General features: G+C 38.9%; 2 protein-coding genes across 2 annotated transcripts in view; one reads left to right on the top strand and one right to left on the bottom strand.

The window, feature by feature from the left end:
• The window catches only part of Znf568 (zinc finger protein 568), an 80,078-nt gene extending 70,558 nt beyond the window's left edge, over positions 1-9,520 (bottom strand). The window contains exon 1 of the mRNA XM_071605000.1: positions 9,502-9,520. The gene's annotated coding sequence lies outside the window, so the exon portion shown is untranslated. The remainder of the gene's footprint in view (positions 1-9,501) is intronic.
• Znf829 (zinc finger protein 829) lies at positions 114-16,682 on the top strand. Its single transcript, XM_071604187.1, is given in 13 exon segments — positions 114-427; positions 543-589; positions 9,670-9,705; positions 9,707-9,753; positions 9,959-10,005; positions 10,298-10,393; positions 11,525-11,528; positions 15,630-15,928; positions 15,931-16,205; positions 16,207-16,243; positions 16,246-16,425; positions 16,428-16,522; positions 16,677-16,682. Coding segments are annotated over 13 exon segments (1,218 nt in total). The 5' UTR covers positions 114-378.
• Positions 16,683-18,981: the final 2,299 nt, after the last annotated feature.

Genomic DNA, 18,981 nt, shown 5'->3' with positions numbered 1-18,981 from the left:
AAGGCCTGGTGGCCTCGCTCTCCCCGCAAACCCGAGTGTTTCGTCCAGCCTGGCGGGACCCTTAGATCCGGCGGGACAAGCGCCTCAGGTCCGCTGGGTCAGGAGCTGGAGCCTTGGGGCTGTACGGGCAGAGCGCACTGGACACAGGAGTTTGTGGGATTGTCTGGATACATTATGACACTGCGGCTTTATGTATGGACATGAGATGGCAGGTCATTGTGAAGCTATGGCTTTAGTATGACCGTCCCTTAATGGATGAGACACTGTGTATTAGTATGGGGCTCCTGTCTCCTTTAGGACTGTGACTCCAGAACTCTAGCCCCAGGAAACCTTTCTGACGTTAGGTTCTAACCCAGGACAGCAGTGAACTTGCATAGGATGCCCCATTTTCCTTTGATCGCCATACCCTGTGTGTGGTGGGTAACGAGTTTGGGGCTGATAATGACCTCTAATCTAACTAACTAGGGTACTAGGAAAAACCTGCTGTCTTAGAGTTACTTTTCTTCTACCATTTCTACCTTTCTCCAGGTGAGTCACCCAAGAAGAAAAGGAAAGAATGCATGATGAATTTCGACAAGTAATATCCAGGGTATAGTAGGGTTTCTTTTATAGTTTCCTTTCTCTGAAAATTCTTGTTTAATAAAAATGTTTCCATGGGGGCTGGGGTTGTGGCTCAGTGGCAGAGCCTAGCAAAAGCGAGGTCCTGGGTTTGATCCTCAGCACCACATAAAAATAAATAAAATAAAGGTATTGTGTCCAACTACAATTTAAAAATAAATATTTAGGGGAAAAAATGACACCTATAATCCCAGTGACTTGGATGGCAAGTTCGAGGTGCACCTCAACAACTTAGCCAGACCCTGTCTCAAAATTTAAATGAATAAATAAAAAGAGCTGGGGGTGTAGGTGAATGGTAAAGCACCCCCCCATTCAATCACAGTACCTCAAAAACAAAAATAAAAAGATATATCATTTGAATAGAGATCCTTATAATGTCCCCATTGGAGAAAAAGGATGGGTATGCCTGGTATTAGAGGCTTAGCGGGGTGGGCACACCTGTAATCTCAGCCTCTTAGGGGGCTGCATGCGGCAGGAGGATGGCGAGTTCAAAGCCTGCCTCAGCAATTTAGCAAGGCATTTAGCAACTCAGTGAGACCCTGTCTCTAAATTAAAAATTTTAAACAAAGGCTAGGGATGTAGTTCAGTGGTTAAGCACCCCTGGGATCAAACCATGGTACCAAAAGAAAAAACAAAAGCCAAATACTCTCGATATACCTAATATTCACTTCTGCTTGCTGAATTCTTCTTATAAGTATAATATTTATTATTTTAAAATAAAAGCATAAGCTGGGCATGGTGGCACAGGCCTGTCATCCCAGCGGCCTGGGATGCTGAGGCAGGAGGATCATGATTTCAAAGCTAGCCTCAGCAACTTAGCAAGGCCATGAGTAAATTAGGGAGAACCTATCTCAAAAAATAAAAAGTGCTGGTCATGTAGCTCAGTAGTTAAGCATCACTGCATTCAATCCCTGGTACTAATAAAATAAAAAGCATGATTATTTTAGAGACTTCAAAAACACAGAATTACAAGAAAAAAATTTGATCACTTAACTAGTATTAATATTTAAATGTGTTGTTTTTGCCAATGTCAAATTATATTTCATTCATTTTTTTTTCAGTACTGGGGGTTGAATCCAAGTCCTCCTGTGCATAAGGCAAGCAGTGTACCACTGAGGTACATCCCCAGCCCTCATTTACATTTTATAGTGTACATTTTCACTACAGAGTGTAGTGGTCTTGGAATATCATTTTTCACAGACGTTTCTTTGTATGAAAGAACTGAGGTTTCTACTTTGCATTAATTCAATTGTATCAGACTTTTAGATATTTATACATACACATGCAAGTTTAAATTTGTATTTCCATAGTTAATAATGAGGTTGCTCACCATTCCATATGTTTATATTAGGGTTTGTTTTGTGATATGTTTCTTCAAATTTTCTACATTTTTTTCTCTTAGACTAACTTATTTATTGTAAGCATTTATTGTATTATATGTCCATACTATTTGGATTGTTCTGTCACTTTAACGTGGTTTTATGAACAGAATTTCTAATTTTAAAAAAGTTGAGTTTACCAATTTTTTTCCTTTAAGGTTAATGCTTTTTGTATCTTGTTTAAGAACTCCTTCCCTGTCCCAGGTTCATATAAATATTCTCCTATATTTATCCTAAAAGCTGTAAGTTTTGCTTTACCATTTAGATGTTCAATCCATTTTTAACTGACTTTTGTATATGCTGTAAGGATGGGGTCAGATTTTTTTCCCCTTTAATTAATAATTTTCTCAGTACCATATTTAGGAAAATCCATTGTGTTCTCACTGGTCTGCAAAGATTATCTTGTGTCCATATGTATATGGGTGTATTATGAGCTCATTATTCTATTCCATTGGTCTATTTATACATCCTTGTGCTAATCTTGATTACCTGAGCTCCTCTTAAAAGGTAATCTGTCTTTTCTTCCTCTGGCTGTTTTTAAGGATTTTCTCTCTGTTTTTTGTTTTCTGTAATTTAGTGTAATATATCTAAGTGCATTCTTTTTTTATGTATCTGCTTGGAATTTGTAGGCATTTTTAAATTTGTGGATGGGTATCTATTATTAGTACAGAAAAATTCCCAGTCACTGTCTCTTCAGAGATTGCCCCCCCCCTTCATTTTCTATCCTTTCTTTTCTTTATCAGGTTCTAGTGAAACATAGGTTAGATCTCATTCTTCTCTTTTTGTCTCTTGATCTCTTCTTGGTTTTAAGAGTTGACAATTCAAAGATGGTACTAATCTAGGTGCAGTGTCATATGCCTGTAATCCCAGTGGCTCAGGAGGCTGAGGCAGGAGGATTGCAAGTTCAAAGCAGCCAACGCCCTAGGACTCCAACTCAAAATAAAAAATAAAAAGGGCTTAGTGGTAAAGCACCCCTGGGTTCAATCACTGTACCAAAAAATAAAAATAAAAAAGTGAACAAAAGAACCTTACCTCATCTCAAGTAGGGTTGGAATGAAAGGCAACTAATGTCTTTTATCAAGTGATAGTAAAAATATTTCTAATACTGAAAGTATTAAATACTTTTAATACTTATAGTCTTGGAGAACTTACTACATCCTAAGGCTATCCGTTCACCATATGATTCTCTAATCTGAAAATTAAAAGGTACAAGGGTAGAAAACTCAGAATAGGGACAGTGTTTTCCCAAAGTATCAATTTTGGACACTGAGTGGATCTACTCAATTTTTAAAATAAGTATATGCCGCAGTCTGGCTGGGCACAATCAGGAGCCACTTGTCAAAAGAAACTAACTATTTTTAGAACCACACACGCCAAACAAAACAGCTCCTCAGGAAAAACCCTCAGAGCCCCAACTGCCACCACCGGCTTCCCACAAGCCTCTCTCTCAACCACAAGCCTCCTGCTCTTGAGGCCGATTGGCTGGGTCACGTGGGCGGAGCCAAAAAAGTCCCCAATGAGCAGCTCCGTGGTCTGAAAGGGCAGGGAAACAGCCCAATGAGCATCACCGCAGAGGAGCCAATCAGTTGGCAGCTAGAAGTTGCTGGGGCCGCTGTGAGCCAATCATCAGCTGGCAGCTGGAAGTTTGCTGGCAGCTGGAAGTTTGCTGGGGCCCCTTCGGCTGTGGCTCTCAACATCTCCCCCTCTCTGTTTAAACAACAAGCATGTGGCTTAGGGACCGTGCCTGCCTTAGGTTGTCCAATAGTACATATGGTCCTTACCCGTTATCGGATGAGCTGACCTCAAGGCGTCAGCCTCCTGTCTTAGGTTGGTACCATTGCAATTGGATCTTACCCGTCACTGACTACCGGTCCAGAATACAGCCACACCTGTGGATAGGTCTTTGTATCAGCTGGTGGGGGGGAGGTTCTTTGCCTCACCTCTGTTCGCCCCCAAATTTTAGCTGAACAACCATGACAAGCAGAAGGGAGGAAGATACACCAAGCCAATTGACGGCTCCTTTTGGAAAAATTGTACCACCTATGACATCATCAGTAAAAATACCCCAACACTACCACAAGTCGCTGCACCAACAGATAGTTCACAATGCATACAGGTGAGTTCACAATGCATACAAGTGATACATAGTCCAGGCAAGTTCTGCAAGCAGTTCAGTGATGGCTCCTTTTGGAAAAATTGTACCACCGATGACATCATCAGTAAAAATACCCCAACACTACCACAAGTCGCTGCACCAACAGATAGTTCACAATGCATACAGGTGAGTTCACAATGCATACAAGTGATACATAGTCCAGGCTGCCGCAGTCTGGCTGGGCACAATCAGGAGCCACTTGTCAAAAGAAACTAACTTTATTTTTAGAACCACACACGCCAAACAAAACAGCCTCTCAGGAAAAACCCTCAGAGCCTCAACTGCCACCACCGGCTTTCCACAAGCCTCTCTCTCCCACCACAAGCTTCTCTCCACCTCCCACAATCCTCCTGCTCTTGAGGCCGATTGGCTGGGTCACGTGGGCGGAGCCAAAAAAGTCCCCCAATGAGCAGCTCCGTGGTCTGAAAGGGCAGGGAAACAGTCCAATGAGCATCACCGCAGAGGAGCCAATCAGCTAGATGTTGCTGGGGCCGAGGAGCCAATCAGCTAGATGTTGCTGGGGCCGCTGTGAGCCAATCATCAGCCGGCAGCTGGAAGTTTGCTGGCAGCTGGAAGTTTGCTGGGGCCCCTTCGGGTGTGGCTCTCAACACCAGGCAAGTTCTGCAAGCAGTTCAGTGATGGCTCCTTTTGGAAAAATTGTACCACCGATGACACCATCAGCATAAATACCCCAACACTACCACAAGTCGCTGCACCAACAGATAGTTCACAATGCATACAAGTGAGTTCACAATGCAAGAAAACAATTTTCTTAACAATGTACCTTATCTTCAACAGAATTATTTTAATATGTAGGCGAAATGCAGCAGCTGGTTATCCTCAGAGAAATCTAGATATGTTGTTAGGAAAGGGACCTTATGAGGATCAGCAGCAACAATTTGCATATGATCCTGGTGTATACGCACAAATTGCTGTAGATGCAGTTAAGGCATGGAAGACTTTACAAGGACATGGAGGTTTACAAGTTCAATTATCTAAGGTAATACAAGGAGCTAATGAATCTTACGCTGAATTTGTAGATAGGCTTATTCAAATAGCTACCAGAGTTTTTGGGAATACAGAACAAGCAATGCCATTAATAAAACAACTGGCTTATGACCAAGCGAATCGTTGGTGCTGATAACGCCAAGGTCGCGGGTTCGTTCCCCGTGCGAGCCACCAAATGCCGCAGTCTGGCTGGGCACAATCAGGAGCCACTTGTCAAAAGAAACTAACTTTATTTTTAGAACCACACACGCCAAACAAAACAGCTCCTCAGGAAAAACCCTCAGAGCCCCAACTGCCACCACCGGCTTCCCACAAGCCTCTCTCTCAACCACAAGCCTCCTGCTCTTGAGGCCGATTGGCTGGGTTGCGTGGGCGGAGCCAAAAAAGTCCCCAATGAGCAGCTCCGTGGTCTGAAAGGGCAGGGAAACAGCCCAATGAGCATCACCGCAGAGGAGCCAATCAGTTGGCAGCTAGAAGTTGCTGGGGCCGCTGTGAGCCAATCATCAGCTGGCAGCTGGAAGTTTGCTGGCAGCTGGAAGTTTGCTGGGGCCCCTCCGGCTGTGGCTCTCAACAAGTATATTTGGCATAGATGCAAAGAAAACCAGGGTAAGAATAAGTCTTCCCAAATCTATTCAGCTTAAGTATCTGTTTCCTCTCCTACCAGCCTATAATTACCCTCACCTTTAAAATTTTTTTAAAATCTTTATTTTATTTATTTATTTGAATGTGATGCTGAGGATCAAACTCAGGGCCTTGCACACGTGCTAGGCAAGTGCTCTACTGCTGAGCCACAATCCCAGCCCCAAAAACTTTTTTTAAAAATTAATTTTTATAGTTACTAGGGACCAAACTAGGGCCTTGTATATGCTAAACATGTATTCTACCACTGAGCCACATTGCCAGCCCTATACTTAACCATTTCTGCAGTGAAAATTATTGCCTAATAGAAATGGGAATGCATTAGGGAAATAATGTACCATAATAAAAAATGAAATGTAAAAGGAATAAAATGAATTCTGTTTTTGTGAACTCACCTAATATTTAATCAGGGAATATTTGAAACATTCCCAGTAAAATAAGAAAGGGAAAAAAAGAATATATACCTTTACAGATATTATTTAACGTTGTTTAGAGGTATTAACCAAAGCATTTAGACAAGAGAAAATTTTGGTTACATATTAGTAAAGAAGATGTGAGATTATCATTTTTGCAAATAATATACCTATACCTAGAAACCAAAAGTGTTCATAACCAGGACTTTGAAATAAGAAGGATTTACTGGGTTTGGTGGTGCACACTTATAATACTTGAGAGACTGAGGAAGGAGGATCATAAGTTTGAGGCCAGCCTAAGCAATTTAGTAGAACCCTTTCTCAAAATACAACTTAGAAAGGGCTGGGAATGTAGTTCAGTGGCAGAGCACCCCAGGTTCAATCCCCAGTACAGGGGCAAAAAAAAAAAAAAAAAACCAGGAAAAAAGGACTCCATATGAAGCATTTCCCCCCTCATCATTTCTACTCTCAACTCTCCCTATGGGCTAGTTTTTTTAAACTGTTTTCCTAGATGAAAACATAAGTAGTTATATAATCATTTTGATCATTCTTTGGTATTCTTTGATAGTTTTCAGTCATAAGAACAGTCTCATTTGATTAATTACAACCACTGGTTCAGCTTAATAATCTTTAAATTTGATACAAAGCCTCTTGCATACAACTTGATGCTTGGAGTGTGTAAAGGGGGACATATTAACCTTCTTCATTTCCTAATCCTGATTTTCTCTTTCTCCTGCCCAATAGGCAGTCTTTGAATCCTTTGAGACGAGAAAAGGGATGGGCAAGAAGAGATAAGGAGACAGAAAAGACTTTCTTGAAAGACTTGTTTTGTGTTGTTTTCTCTTGTTTTGGTGGGTATTCAATACTGACTCTTTTTTTGTGTGTGGGGGGTACTTTTATGAATTTCTTTGAGAAATCCCTATTGGGAATCTCTAATTTCATTTCCTGTGATGTAGCAGCGTGTCTCCTTGAAGTAGCTACTTGGAATACTTGGCATGGACCTTGGTAGTTTGTGATCCCCTCCTTTGTGGAGGTTACCTTGTTCCTTCATTTGGTCTGTATCAGGTCCAAGAAGAATAGGTATCAATCTTTATGATATATAAACTCCAGAGGACCCAGCAGAAATTCTCCCCCAAGATCTCACCATTCTACTTTGGAAACTTTAAGGTCCCCTTATTTGGCCTAAAGTGAAGCAACAATACCCTCATTGCTCCTATGGTATGGGAATGTCTGATCTTTTCCAAACAACAATAAATTCTTGACACCAGCTGGTGTATTACAATTCAGGTCAATTCTTTTTTAAAAAATATTTTGTTTTAGTTGTAGTTGAACACAATACCTTTATTTTATTTTTATGTGGTGCTGAGGATCAAACCCAGTGCCCCACATGTGCTGGGTGAGTGCTCTACCACTGAGCCACAACCCCGGCCCTCAATTCTTAGGCTAACTACCTGGAGTTAATACAAAACCAGAGATTAAGGAACTTAGTCTCACAGAATTGCCCCGACTTTGGGTGTCTCTAAGGCACTGTACTTCTTTGCAGCCAACCACACAAACTGAGGGGTTCCCATAACCCTTCCTTAGGTTCAAATAATTCACCATAACAACTCAGAACATTTTGGTCAATGATAAACCACATGTCCAATGGGTTATTACATAAAATTAAATGGAGCTGAAAAGTCTTATTGCCCATTATTTTTATTATACCTTTTTCTGTTTAGATTCAAAAATGTTTATCACTATGTTAAAATTGCCTACAATATTCAGGAAAGTAACATGCTATTCAGGTCTATAGCCTAGGAGTAATAGACTACACCATATATCCTAGGTTTGCAGTGGCTATCCCATCTAGGTTTATGCAAATATACTCTATGATGTTAGCTCAATACTGAAATCACCAATGACACATTTCTCAGAATGTATCCTTGTTACTAAGCAATGCATGATTTTACTTTTGAATACAGTTTTATTATAAAGGACGCAACTAAGAAACTGCAAAATGGTAGATATGAATAGTATGAGGTATAGGGAGAGGGGTGTACATTTGAATAGGATCTTAAGGATTTTGCCTAACAAAATGTCTGGAATGAAAGATTTGTTTATTTATTTATATTGTGAAAATTTCTGCCACTATAAAATTATAAAGTTAAATAATTTATATTATTAAGGAACAATTCTTATAGCAGTCATAAAAGAACTACAGTTTTCAAGAAATTTAATTTATGCTATTGGCTAAGATAGTGATATTTTAACTTCATATTTAACTAATTGTACTTTTTAAAGTTTCAAGAAATGTTAAAAGACAGGAAAATGGGCATTGTCCCAGTACCCATTCTCCTTGTGGCTACCCTCAACTCTTGCTGTTTCTCTTGGTATTTTTCCTATATTTTTGTGTTATTTTTCTAGTGGCCTCCTGCCAGATTTTCCTATTCAACAGTCCTTATTTCCTGTCCCTGCAATAGAGTTATATCATTGTTTCTTTTTAAATCATCACTATCCATGTGATTAGGACCTTGCAACTATTGTTAATCTAAGCCAAGTCATAAGCTACTAAGACCTTAGATTCTTTCTAGTTTAATTTTAATTTTTCTTAGCATACATTGCCTTGTTTTTTCATTTTCCTGAGCCCATGTACCTGTCACTATTTTTTTCCAAACCCTCTAGCATTGTTGTCAGTTATCTGTAAATATTTTCCACATGACCAAACATATTTTCCACTGGAGACCTCCTTCTCTTAAGAGTCTGCTTTCCTTCTCTTCCTGGATGTTATTTTCCAGGGCTGCTACCAGGAACTTGCCTTTTACAATTATATTGGGAATTCATACATGGTTCTCATTGTTAGTTTTCCTGATTCTAAATATAATACCATTTCTTTTTCCTGTGTACTTCCTAGTTTTGATGGAGCACAGACCACTAGTTTCCTAAGAGTTATATCAGAGATAATATCATCATTCCCTGCAGTTCTAGAATTGTTTTGATTTAATCTTCACATTGGCTTAGTGACTTGACTGGTTATAGATTTCTGAGCCAGAATTTGTTTTTCTTTCTAATAGTAGTGAAAGAATTGCTTTGTTCTCTTCTAATTTCAAACAGTGCTCTTGAGAATTCCATTGCCATTCTGATCCCTGAAAAGTTTTTGTGATCCATGTTTTCTTCCTGGAAGCTTTTTAGAAAGTTCTGTTTTCCCCCGATATCCTGAAATTTTACTCTAACATGTACTGTTTTTGAAAGTCCATCACATTTTCCCTCTTGGAACTTAAAGAAAAAGGAAAGAAGGGAAGGAACTTACTCACTGAGCTGGTTGCTTTTTAATTCATATCATTGGGAAAGTCCGCCATGGTTGTCCATTTCTAGGAGATAAGATTCCAGCCTCTTCCATTGCTCTATCTCTTCCTGCAGAGCCTTTTACTACCTCCACTGCTACCATTTCTCTTGAGTAGTTTGTTTATTGTTTCAGGGGTCAATGATGTTCACAGATGTGTCCATAGACTTACTTCTGTCAGGAGGAATGGGAATGCCTGGACTCTATTCAGATGAACTTAGATAAAGAAGTGATGTTGGAGGGGCTGGGGATGTGGCTCAAGGGGTAACGCGCTTGCCTGGCATGCACAGGGCGCTGGATTCGATCCTCTGCACCACATAAAATAAAGATGTTGTGTCCACCGAAAAACTGAAAAATATTTAAAAATATTCTCTCTCTCTCTCTCTCTCTCTCTCTCTCTCTCTCTCTCTCTCTCCTCTCTTAAAAAAAAAGAAGTGATGTTGGAGAATTTCAGAAACCTGGTTTCAGTGGGTGAGAATAACTACCCACCCAAATTCATAATCCATCCTTGGGCAAATGAATAGTTCACTTCAGGTAACCAGCTGAATTTATGCTCTCTGTTCCCCAAGGAATGGTTTGAGTTGGAATGGAATGGAAGAATTGAAAATGGGCAGCTCCAATGGGCTGTGGCTGAAGCTTCATCTTCTCCATCTTCCTCTGGTCCTTCCTGTAGTGACATCTCTTCCTTGATCACCAAGGGACTGGATCTGATTCCTGGGACATCCACAGGATAACCATGTCCCATATCTTTTCTTGTGAGCAGCACTTTCCAATTCTAAGCCAGCTGTGATCTCCTTATTGGAACAAGGAAAAGAGTCCTGGATGATTGACAGAAAGCTGACCAGAGGCCTGTGTTCAGGTGAGAGATGATAAGACAGGAATAGGGCCAGGAAGAGACATTCCCTCTAGAGATTTTATCAGGAAGCTCCCCTCAGAGGGTAAAAGCTCCCCTCTGCTATGTGAGCTCTCATGCTTTTTTTCTCCTATACTTTCTCCCCAATCCATGAGAGTAAATACCTTTCTTTATTTCCAAAACAGTTATCTTTTTATATTTAAAATTTTGTTTCTTCTTAAGATATGCTGTATTTCAAATTCTATAATAGAAGAATCTTAGAAAATATATGTGTAAATGTGTGTATATTTTATTTTTCTTTCTTGTACTGGTTTTCATTTTATCTATTTTCTAATTAACTTCTTTGAACAGCTTGTCCTGAGTTTAATAGTTCATTCTTTCATTTAAAAAAGTAGAGAGCACCTTTCTTTTTTTAAAATATTTTTTAGTTGTCATGGACCTTTATTTTATTTATTTATATGCATTGCTGAGAATCAAACCCAGTGCCTCATACATGCTAGGCAAATGCTCTACCACTGAGCCACCACCCCAGCCCCACCTTTCTTACTTTAAAAAAATTCAAGTATTAACCACCCCTGAAGACAAGAATAGAATATAATTAGCACCTCAGAATCCCTCTATAATTTGTTAGACCAACTCACAGAACTCATGACAGCACTCTTCTTCTTCTTTTTTTTTTTTAGTTGTTGATGGACCTTTATTTTATTCATTTATTTGTATGTAGTGTTGAAAAATCAAACCCAGTACCTCACACATATGAGGCAAATGCTGTACCACTGAGGTACAACCCCAGCCTGTGACAGCACTGTTCTTATGATTACTGTTTTATATAAAGATAGAGAAGAACAGCTAAATGATATGTAGGGCAAGGTCTGGGGGGTGAGTAAGAATAACTACCAAGGTCTTAGGGGCGGGTCCTAGGCACAGGAGATTCTATCTTCATGGAATAAAAGTATGCCACCCTCCTGGTCACCAACTAGGAAATTCTCCCAAGCCTCATCATGAGTTTTTTATTGGAGTTTCATTACATAGCTATGACTGATTAACTCCCTGGCTACATGATTGAATTCAATTTCCAATCATTCTTAGTGGTCAGGTGTTGGGATAGGGCTGAAAGTTCCAACCATCTAATCACAGACTTGTCTTTCTTGGCAAATTCCTCCCTTGAAATTATTTGTGGACCTATCATGAATCACATAATTTTTATAAACTCAAATATAATCAAAAGGGATTTGTAAGTAATGAATGTCACTCTTACCTGGTAATTCCAAGGGGTTTTGAAGCTCTGTGCTAAGAACCCAGAACAAAACCCAGGTATTTTCTTTACTGGTCTTTATCATAATGCAAATTGGCTGGGCACCATAGCTGACACCTATAATCCCAGTGACTCAAGAGGGTGAGGCAGGAGGATCACAAGTTTGAGGCTAGCTTCAGCAATTTAGTGAGACTGTCTCAAAATAAAAAATAAAAAGGCCTGGAGAGAGTCTAGGGTTGTGGCTTAGTGGTAGATCACTTGCCTTGCATGTGTGAGACCCTGGATTCAATCCTCAGCACCACATAAAAATAAATGAATAAAATATTGTATCCATCTACAAATAAAAATATTTTTTAAAAGATGGTCTGGGGATGTAGTTCAGTGGTAAAGCACCTCTGGGTTAAATCCCCAATACCAAAAACAAAACAAAACAAAAAACCCAAGTGGGTATAATTTATGTTAATCCTTTGTTTTTAGTTCAGAACCTATGCCCACAGCTATATGGAGCTCTCATGGTCATATACAGAGTGGCAAAATGATGTTCCTGAGTCCATATTCTCTCTTGTTTCATTTTCTGATTTCCTATGAGTGTAGAGAAGTATAATCATCTGTTGAGAGCCACAGCCGGGGCCCCAGCAAATTCCAGCTGCCAGCAAACTTCCAGCTGCCAGCTGATGATTGGCTCACAGCCGGGGAGCAAACTTCTAGCTACCAACTGATTGGCTCCTCTGTGGTGATGCTCATTGGGCTGTTTCCCCGCCCTTTCAGACCCCGGAGCTGCTCTTTGGGGGACTTTTTTGGCTCTGCCTGCGCAACCCAGCCAATGGGCCTCAAGAGCAGGAGGAGTGGGGGAAGTGGAGAGGCTTGTGGGAAGCCGGTGGTGGCTGTTGGGCTCTCAGGGTTTTCCTGAAGAGCTGTGGTGTGTGTGTGTGTGTGTGTTCTAAAAATAAAGTTCATTTCTTTTGACAAGTGGCTCCTGAATTGTGCCCAGCCAGACTGCGGCAATCATCTTTCTGTTGTGGAATAGGAGAGGGGATCTTGGAGTCTCTAATAAACTAATAAAATCCTTCAATTCATGCCTTAGCTTTCAGTATTTTCTGTTCACCTCATTGTGTGAAGTGGCAGATGCTTTCAATTCTTCATCTATAGAGATCTGCACCCTGAGTCAGTATTATGGAAATAATCCATTGTAGGCTTAGAATTTGATTATTGTGTACGGAGTCACTTATTATTCATCCATTGGCTTTCTAGCTTCCAAGTTTTATTTGCTGCTGCCTCTTTTCCAGTATCCTTTGTCTTAGTGGAGTTTTTCTTGACCTTTGTTAAACTTTTACTATAGATTCATGAGTAAGCGATGATAAACTCTATATATACAATCTGCCAATTTTTAAACAAATTATGCCCCTTTTAAATTAAAATAGTATGTTCAACCTTCATTATTCACAGTTTCCATATTGCAAATTCACTACTCAAAATCAATACAGAGCTCTCATGGTCATATACAGAGTGGCAAAAAAAATTAAGTCTTCCAATACATATTTATTCCAATTGATATTTTAAAAGGCCCTGCTCTGACTTCTTATTTTAACTCTCATATTATAAAAATAATCATTTTGCACACTTTCTTTCTGTTGGTGTTTAAAGTGGCAGTGTTTAAAGTGGCAGCCAAGTGCTTGGGGTGTAACCCTGTGGTAAAGAGCCTGGTTAGCATGTGCAAGGCCCTGGGTTCAAACCCAAGTACTGCACAAACAAATAAAATGCCCCTTAAGCATAGTGCTGTGTCATCTAATGTTCCTAAATGCAAGAGGTAGAAGCATTTGCCTAGCATGTGTGAAGCACTGGGTTCCATTCTCTGCACTGTATATAAATAAATAAAATGAAGGTCCACTGACAACTAAAAAATATTAAGAAAACAAAGATGGTTGATGAGCCTTAAGGAGAAAATTTCTGTGTTAGAGAAGCATGGTATAAAGTAAGCACTCAGTATTGATAGCAATTACTATGGAAGAATGTCATGGCAAATGGGCAAATGAAGTGGCTTGTAGACATCAAAGTAATGCTGGTTCCACTATCTCAAACCAAATACATGCCCCTTTTCTTCCAGCTCCCCAGATGGTCGTTGGCCAAATTTAGGTAATTACTTCTTGGAACCATTCTTCTAATTATTGTACTCTAGACCAGCATGAGTTATAGTACTGTTGGTCATGCATTCAGCAGTAATCAACAAAAGTAAAGTGTCTTTGGGCTGGGGATGTGGCTCAAGCGGTAGCGCGCTCACCTAGCGTGATCCTCAGCACCACATACAAACAAAGATGTTGTGTCCGCTGAAAAACTAAAAAAAAAAATAAATATTAAAAATGAAAAAATTCTCTCTCTCCTCTCTCTCTGTCTCTCTTTAAAAAAAGTAAAGTGTCTTTAAATAGAAGTATATGTAAAACAAGATTATACATGCTCAACTGATGAAAGCAACAGTTCAGTATTGTATAATTCACTTTTTATGATGAGTTTAAAGAACATAATTACTATGAATAATGAGCTGATCATTTGGGTTTTTTAAAACTTCCAAGAATAGTACATATAAAAATCATTTATTGCCTCAGTAATTCAATAAATTATTTATTCAGCTTCTTATATTTTAGGCATTTTGCCAAAACATACAATGTTGAGTATCATATCCATTGGTAAAAATAATTGACATTCTTGACTTCACTGGACCTTATGCAGATATATATATATATATATATATATATATATATATATATATATATAATTTAAAAATAAGTGCTATTAAAGAAAAAGCAGAATGAACTAAGGCCTAATATCTGTAAGACATAATTTTAGATCAGTTATGACCTCACTAAAGAGATGCTACTTGAGCAGAGGCCTAAAGGGTAAGCAGCAATTAACAGCCAGTGATGATATAGAGGGTGCAGTATGCTAGACAAAGAGAAAACCCCAAGAAGTTTTAGATTTTTGGTAAGACAAGGCTAGACAAAATATCATTCCAGGTGCTGAATGGATTAGAGCACTAGAACCTAATGGGGAGACTTAGGAGATCCCTATAGTGATTTAAGAAAGGTGATGCTGGTCTAGAGGACTCAAAAATTTTGTCAGAACATAAAACTGGAGCTCACCTTCTCATATGTTGACATGGCATTCCGCTCCTCACAGAGTATATTTCATCTTCTCTTACTCTCTTTAGTCACTGCTATGACTTAAGGATCCATTCCTTCTTTTAAGGTCAACATGCCTGAATTCTAAGGGAAATTATTTCCAGTGAAACTGCAATTCATATTGTGTCCTATCTACAGATGAGATTTGCCTGTCTCCTATTCCTGACAGTTTCATTCAGCATCTTAGACTTGTTACGAACTGTCTTCCCAATGTGAATTTGCCAACAGTATACTTCTTCACATTTATGGATCCCCCACACCTGCATTTGTACATTTCAACCCATTTATCCTAATAGCCCTTTCATATAGGTCTGAAAATTATCTACAAATTATAAAACAAAGTATGGTATTCTGCATTTGTGACCATATGTTTATATATGCGTAGGTGTGATTAAAATCACTACAGTATGGAGGATAGCCCTGAGCATTGTGTATTGAAGGTGATTCTGATCACAGCAAAATTTGAGGAAGCCATCTGCTTCCCTAATCACCTCCTCAGCTTCTATTATTATCTGACCTTAGTGTTTGTGCTTTTCTGTGTTTTACAAATTGCTTAGCCATATTTGAGAACCATATAAGCATCTTTGCTGGGTGTTATTTTCAATTTAATCCTCCCTTTTTTAATATTTATTTTTTAGTTTTAGGTGGACACAATATCTTTATTTTATTTTTATGTGGTGCCGAGAATCAAACCCCAAACATATTAGGTGGATGTGCTACCACTTGAGCCACATCCCTAGCCCCTCCCTTTTTTTTTTAAAGAAATTTAACTTCCGAGTAGAATGAATATATGTACGTTTTTATTTTCTTTCAGATCTAGAATCAGTATGACCAAAATATTATCTCTAAAAAAAAAACATTTCAGTCAGGTAATACTTTACCATGAAGACATGCCTCCATTTATTCATCCGACTTTTCTTATTCCACATCAAAAAACTATTAGCAAAGAGAAGCCCTGTGAATCTGTGATATGTGGGAAGACTTTTAATCAGAACTCAGAATTTATTCAACATCAGAGAAAAATATATGAATGTAAGGAGTGTGGGAAATCCTTCAGTCGTGGCTCACTTGTTACTCAACATCAGAAGATTCACATTGGTGAAAAAGCCTATGAGTGAAGGAATATGGAAAAGCCTTTAATTATTGCTCAAATCTTAATGATCATCAGAGAACTCACACTAGTGAGAAACCTTATGAATGTAAAGTATGTGGAAAAGCCTTTACAAAAAGTTCACAACTTTTCCCTCATCTGAGAATTCATACCCGTGAGAAACCTTATGAGTGTAAAGAGTGTGGGAAGGCCTTTTCTCAACACTTAAGACTTATTCAGCATCACAGAATGCACACTGGTGAGAAACCTTACGAGTGTAAGGAATGAGGAAAGTGTTGAGGCCTTCAACAGTGCCTCAACACTTACTAACCATCACAGAATCATGCTGGTGGGAAGTTCTATGCATGTAAAGAATGTGGAAAGGCCTTTATTCAGAGCTCAGAACTTATTCAACATCAGACAATCCATACAGATGAAAAACTATGTGAATATAACAAGTGTGGAAAGGCCTTTAATAAAGGCTCAAACCTTACTAGACATCAGAGAATTCACACTGGTGAGAACCTTATGATTGTAAGGAATGTGGAAAGGCTTTTGTTAGTCACTCAGACCTTATTCGCCATGAGGGAATTTCATACTGGGTAAATGATAAGAAAGTAAGGCCCTTTTGTGAACATTTATTTTTTAAAAAACATGTAATGAAAATAAACCAGGAATGAAGGTTCCCTGTGTATTAAGTTTTCCAGGTACTGTAACAAAGAATCAAGAAAAATTTGGTACCTTAAAATAAAGGAATTTATTCTCTCACAGTTTTGAAGCCTGGACATCCAGAATCAAAGTTGGGGTTATAAGGACTTACAAAGGTTATGTGAAGAACTCTGAAGGAAAATGTGTTTTATGCCTTTCTCTCGACATCCCGTGGTTTACAGGTGCATCTCTACTCTGCCTCCATCTTTTGCAGTCTCTCTATGTATCTCTGAATTTTCCCTAACATAGACACTAGTCATATTGTATGTCACCTAATGTATGATCCCATCATGAGTTGATTACATTTGTAAAAATCCTATTTCATTGTGAGATCACATTCACAGGTACCAGGGGTTAAGACATCACTATATTTTGGGGGTGGGGGGACATAGTTCAACATATAACACCTTGTGAAAGTATTTTGTCTAATGTATTTATAATTTCCTTTTATAACCTTCTGAATAAAATTTATTTTAAAATATAAATTTAAGGTCTAAATTGAACCTCCCTTCTCCCTGACCAAAAAAAAAAAATTCTCTCCCAAACTGCTTGGCGTATTCAGTGTTCTTTCCTCATTTTTCCCTCCTTAATTTGTTTATATTACCTTATGTTTTAGGGACATCTTTTTTATTGCTGTGACCTATTTTATTGCTGTGCTTCCAATACTGCACTGTAAGTTGTGTTACATAGACTCTTAACTCTTGAAAAAACTATTTTTGAAAGCAGTTCATTTTCTTTACTTTTTGGAACCAGAGCCTCATACATGCTAAACGAGCACTCAACCACTGAGCTACATCCCTAGCCCCCACCTTTTTTTGAGACATAGTCTCAATAAGTTGCCCAGGCTGGCCTTCAACTGACCATCCTCCTTGCCTCAGCCTCTTAAATAGCAGGAATTAACAGTAATATACACCTCACCCAGAATTGATTTCTTATTGTTTTTTTTAAGAAGTTGAGGAAAACAGGAATACAAAGAAAAATATAAAGACTATTTCAATGCTATTTTAATCCTGCTGACCAGAGATGACAGCTTTCAAATTATTACAACAGATCTTTCCAAACTTATAAAGTGTAATCATAACCCTGGTGCAGTGGTGCACAGCAGCCCAGGGGGCTGAGGCAGGAGCATCACGAGTTCAAAGGCAACCTCATTAATTTAGTGAGGGCCTAAGAAATTAGTGAGACTCTATTTCTAAATAAAATACAAAAATAGGGGATGGGAATGTGCCTCAGTGGTTAAGTGCCCCTGAGTTCAATCCTTGGTACAAAAAAAAAAAAAAAAAAAACCCGTGCAGGGCAGGGCTGTACCTCAGTGGCAGAGTGCATGTGTAAGGCACTGGTTTTGATCCTTAGCACCATATAAAAATAAACAAAGGCAATCTGTCCATCTGCAACTATAAAAAAAAATTTTTAAGTGCAATAATAATATGCATGGTATATCATAATTTTCTTTTATCATGCCAGAATGTACCATGGGAGTCCAGTTTGGTGGTGCAAGCCTGAAATCTCAGCACATCGGGATGCTAAGGCAGAAGAGCCGAGCATGGTGACGCACACCTGTAATCCCAAATGGCTTGAGAGGCTGAGGCAGGAGGATTGTGAGTTCAAAGCCAGCCTCAGCAAAAGCGAGGCGCTAAGCAACTCAGTGAGACTCTGTCTCTAAATAAGATACAAAAATAGGGCTGGGGATGTGGCTCAGTTGCTGTGTGTCCCTGGAGTCAATCCCTGGTACTCCCCTCCCCCGCCAAAAAAAAGGATACTAAGACAGAAAGATCACAAGTTTGAGGCCAGCCTCAGCAACGTAATGAGATACTGTCTCAAAATTGAAAATAAAAAAGGGGGGGATATAGCTCAGTAGTACAGTTTACCACTAGTACCCACTCAATACCCAGGGATTGAACTCCAGCACATGGGAGTGGTGTTCAATACCTGATACCCCCAAATCAAAATATACCATGATTACTATTTCAGAAAATAGCATCTTTATCATTATTTTTAATGCTGTTATAATGTCTGGCTGTCAACTTGTGACAACTATTATGTTGTCAAATAACTACTGACAAACATGGTATACATTGAAGCTTTTCAATTATAAAAGTTGTCCTCTAAATACAACTGTAATGCTTTTTTAAAAAAATTATATGTGGAAATAATGAACATTTTTCCCTATAAAATCTTGCCAGTACATTTCCAATCCTTGTTGTAATCATGTTATCAGTTTGTTTTTTTCTTCCAGAATTTTTAAAAAAATTTATTTATTTTTTAGTTTTTAGGTGGACATAATATCTTTATTTTGTATTTTTATGTGGTATTGAGGATTGAACCCAGCGCCCCGCGCATGCCAGGCAAGCGGGCTACCGCTTTAGCC

The sequence above is a fragment of the Marmota flaviventris genome, chromosome 18, assembly GCF_047511675.1.
Source record: "Marmota flaviventris isolate mMarFla1 chromosome 18, mMarFla1.hap1, whole genome shotgun sequence".
Taxonomy (NCBI): Eukaryota; Metazoa; Chordata; class Mammalia; order Rodentia; family Sciuridae; genus Marmota; species Marmota flaviventris.
Note: the sequence above shows the minus strand (reverse complement) of the source record. Positions and strands in the feature narration are given on the sequence as shown.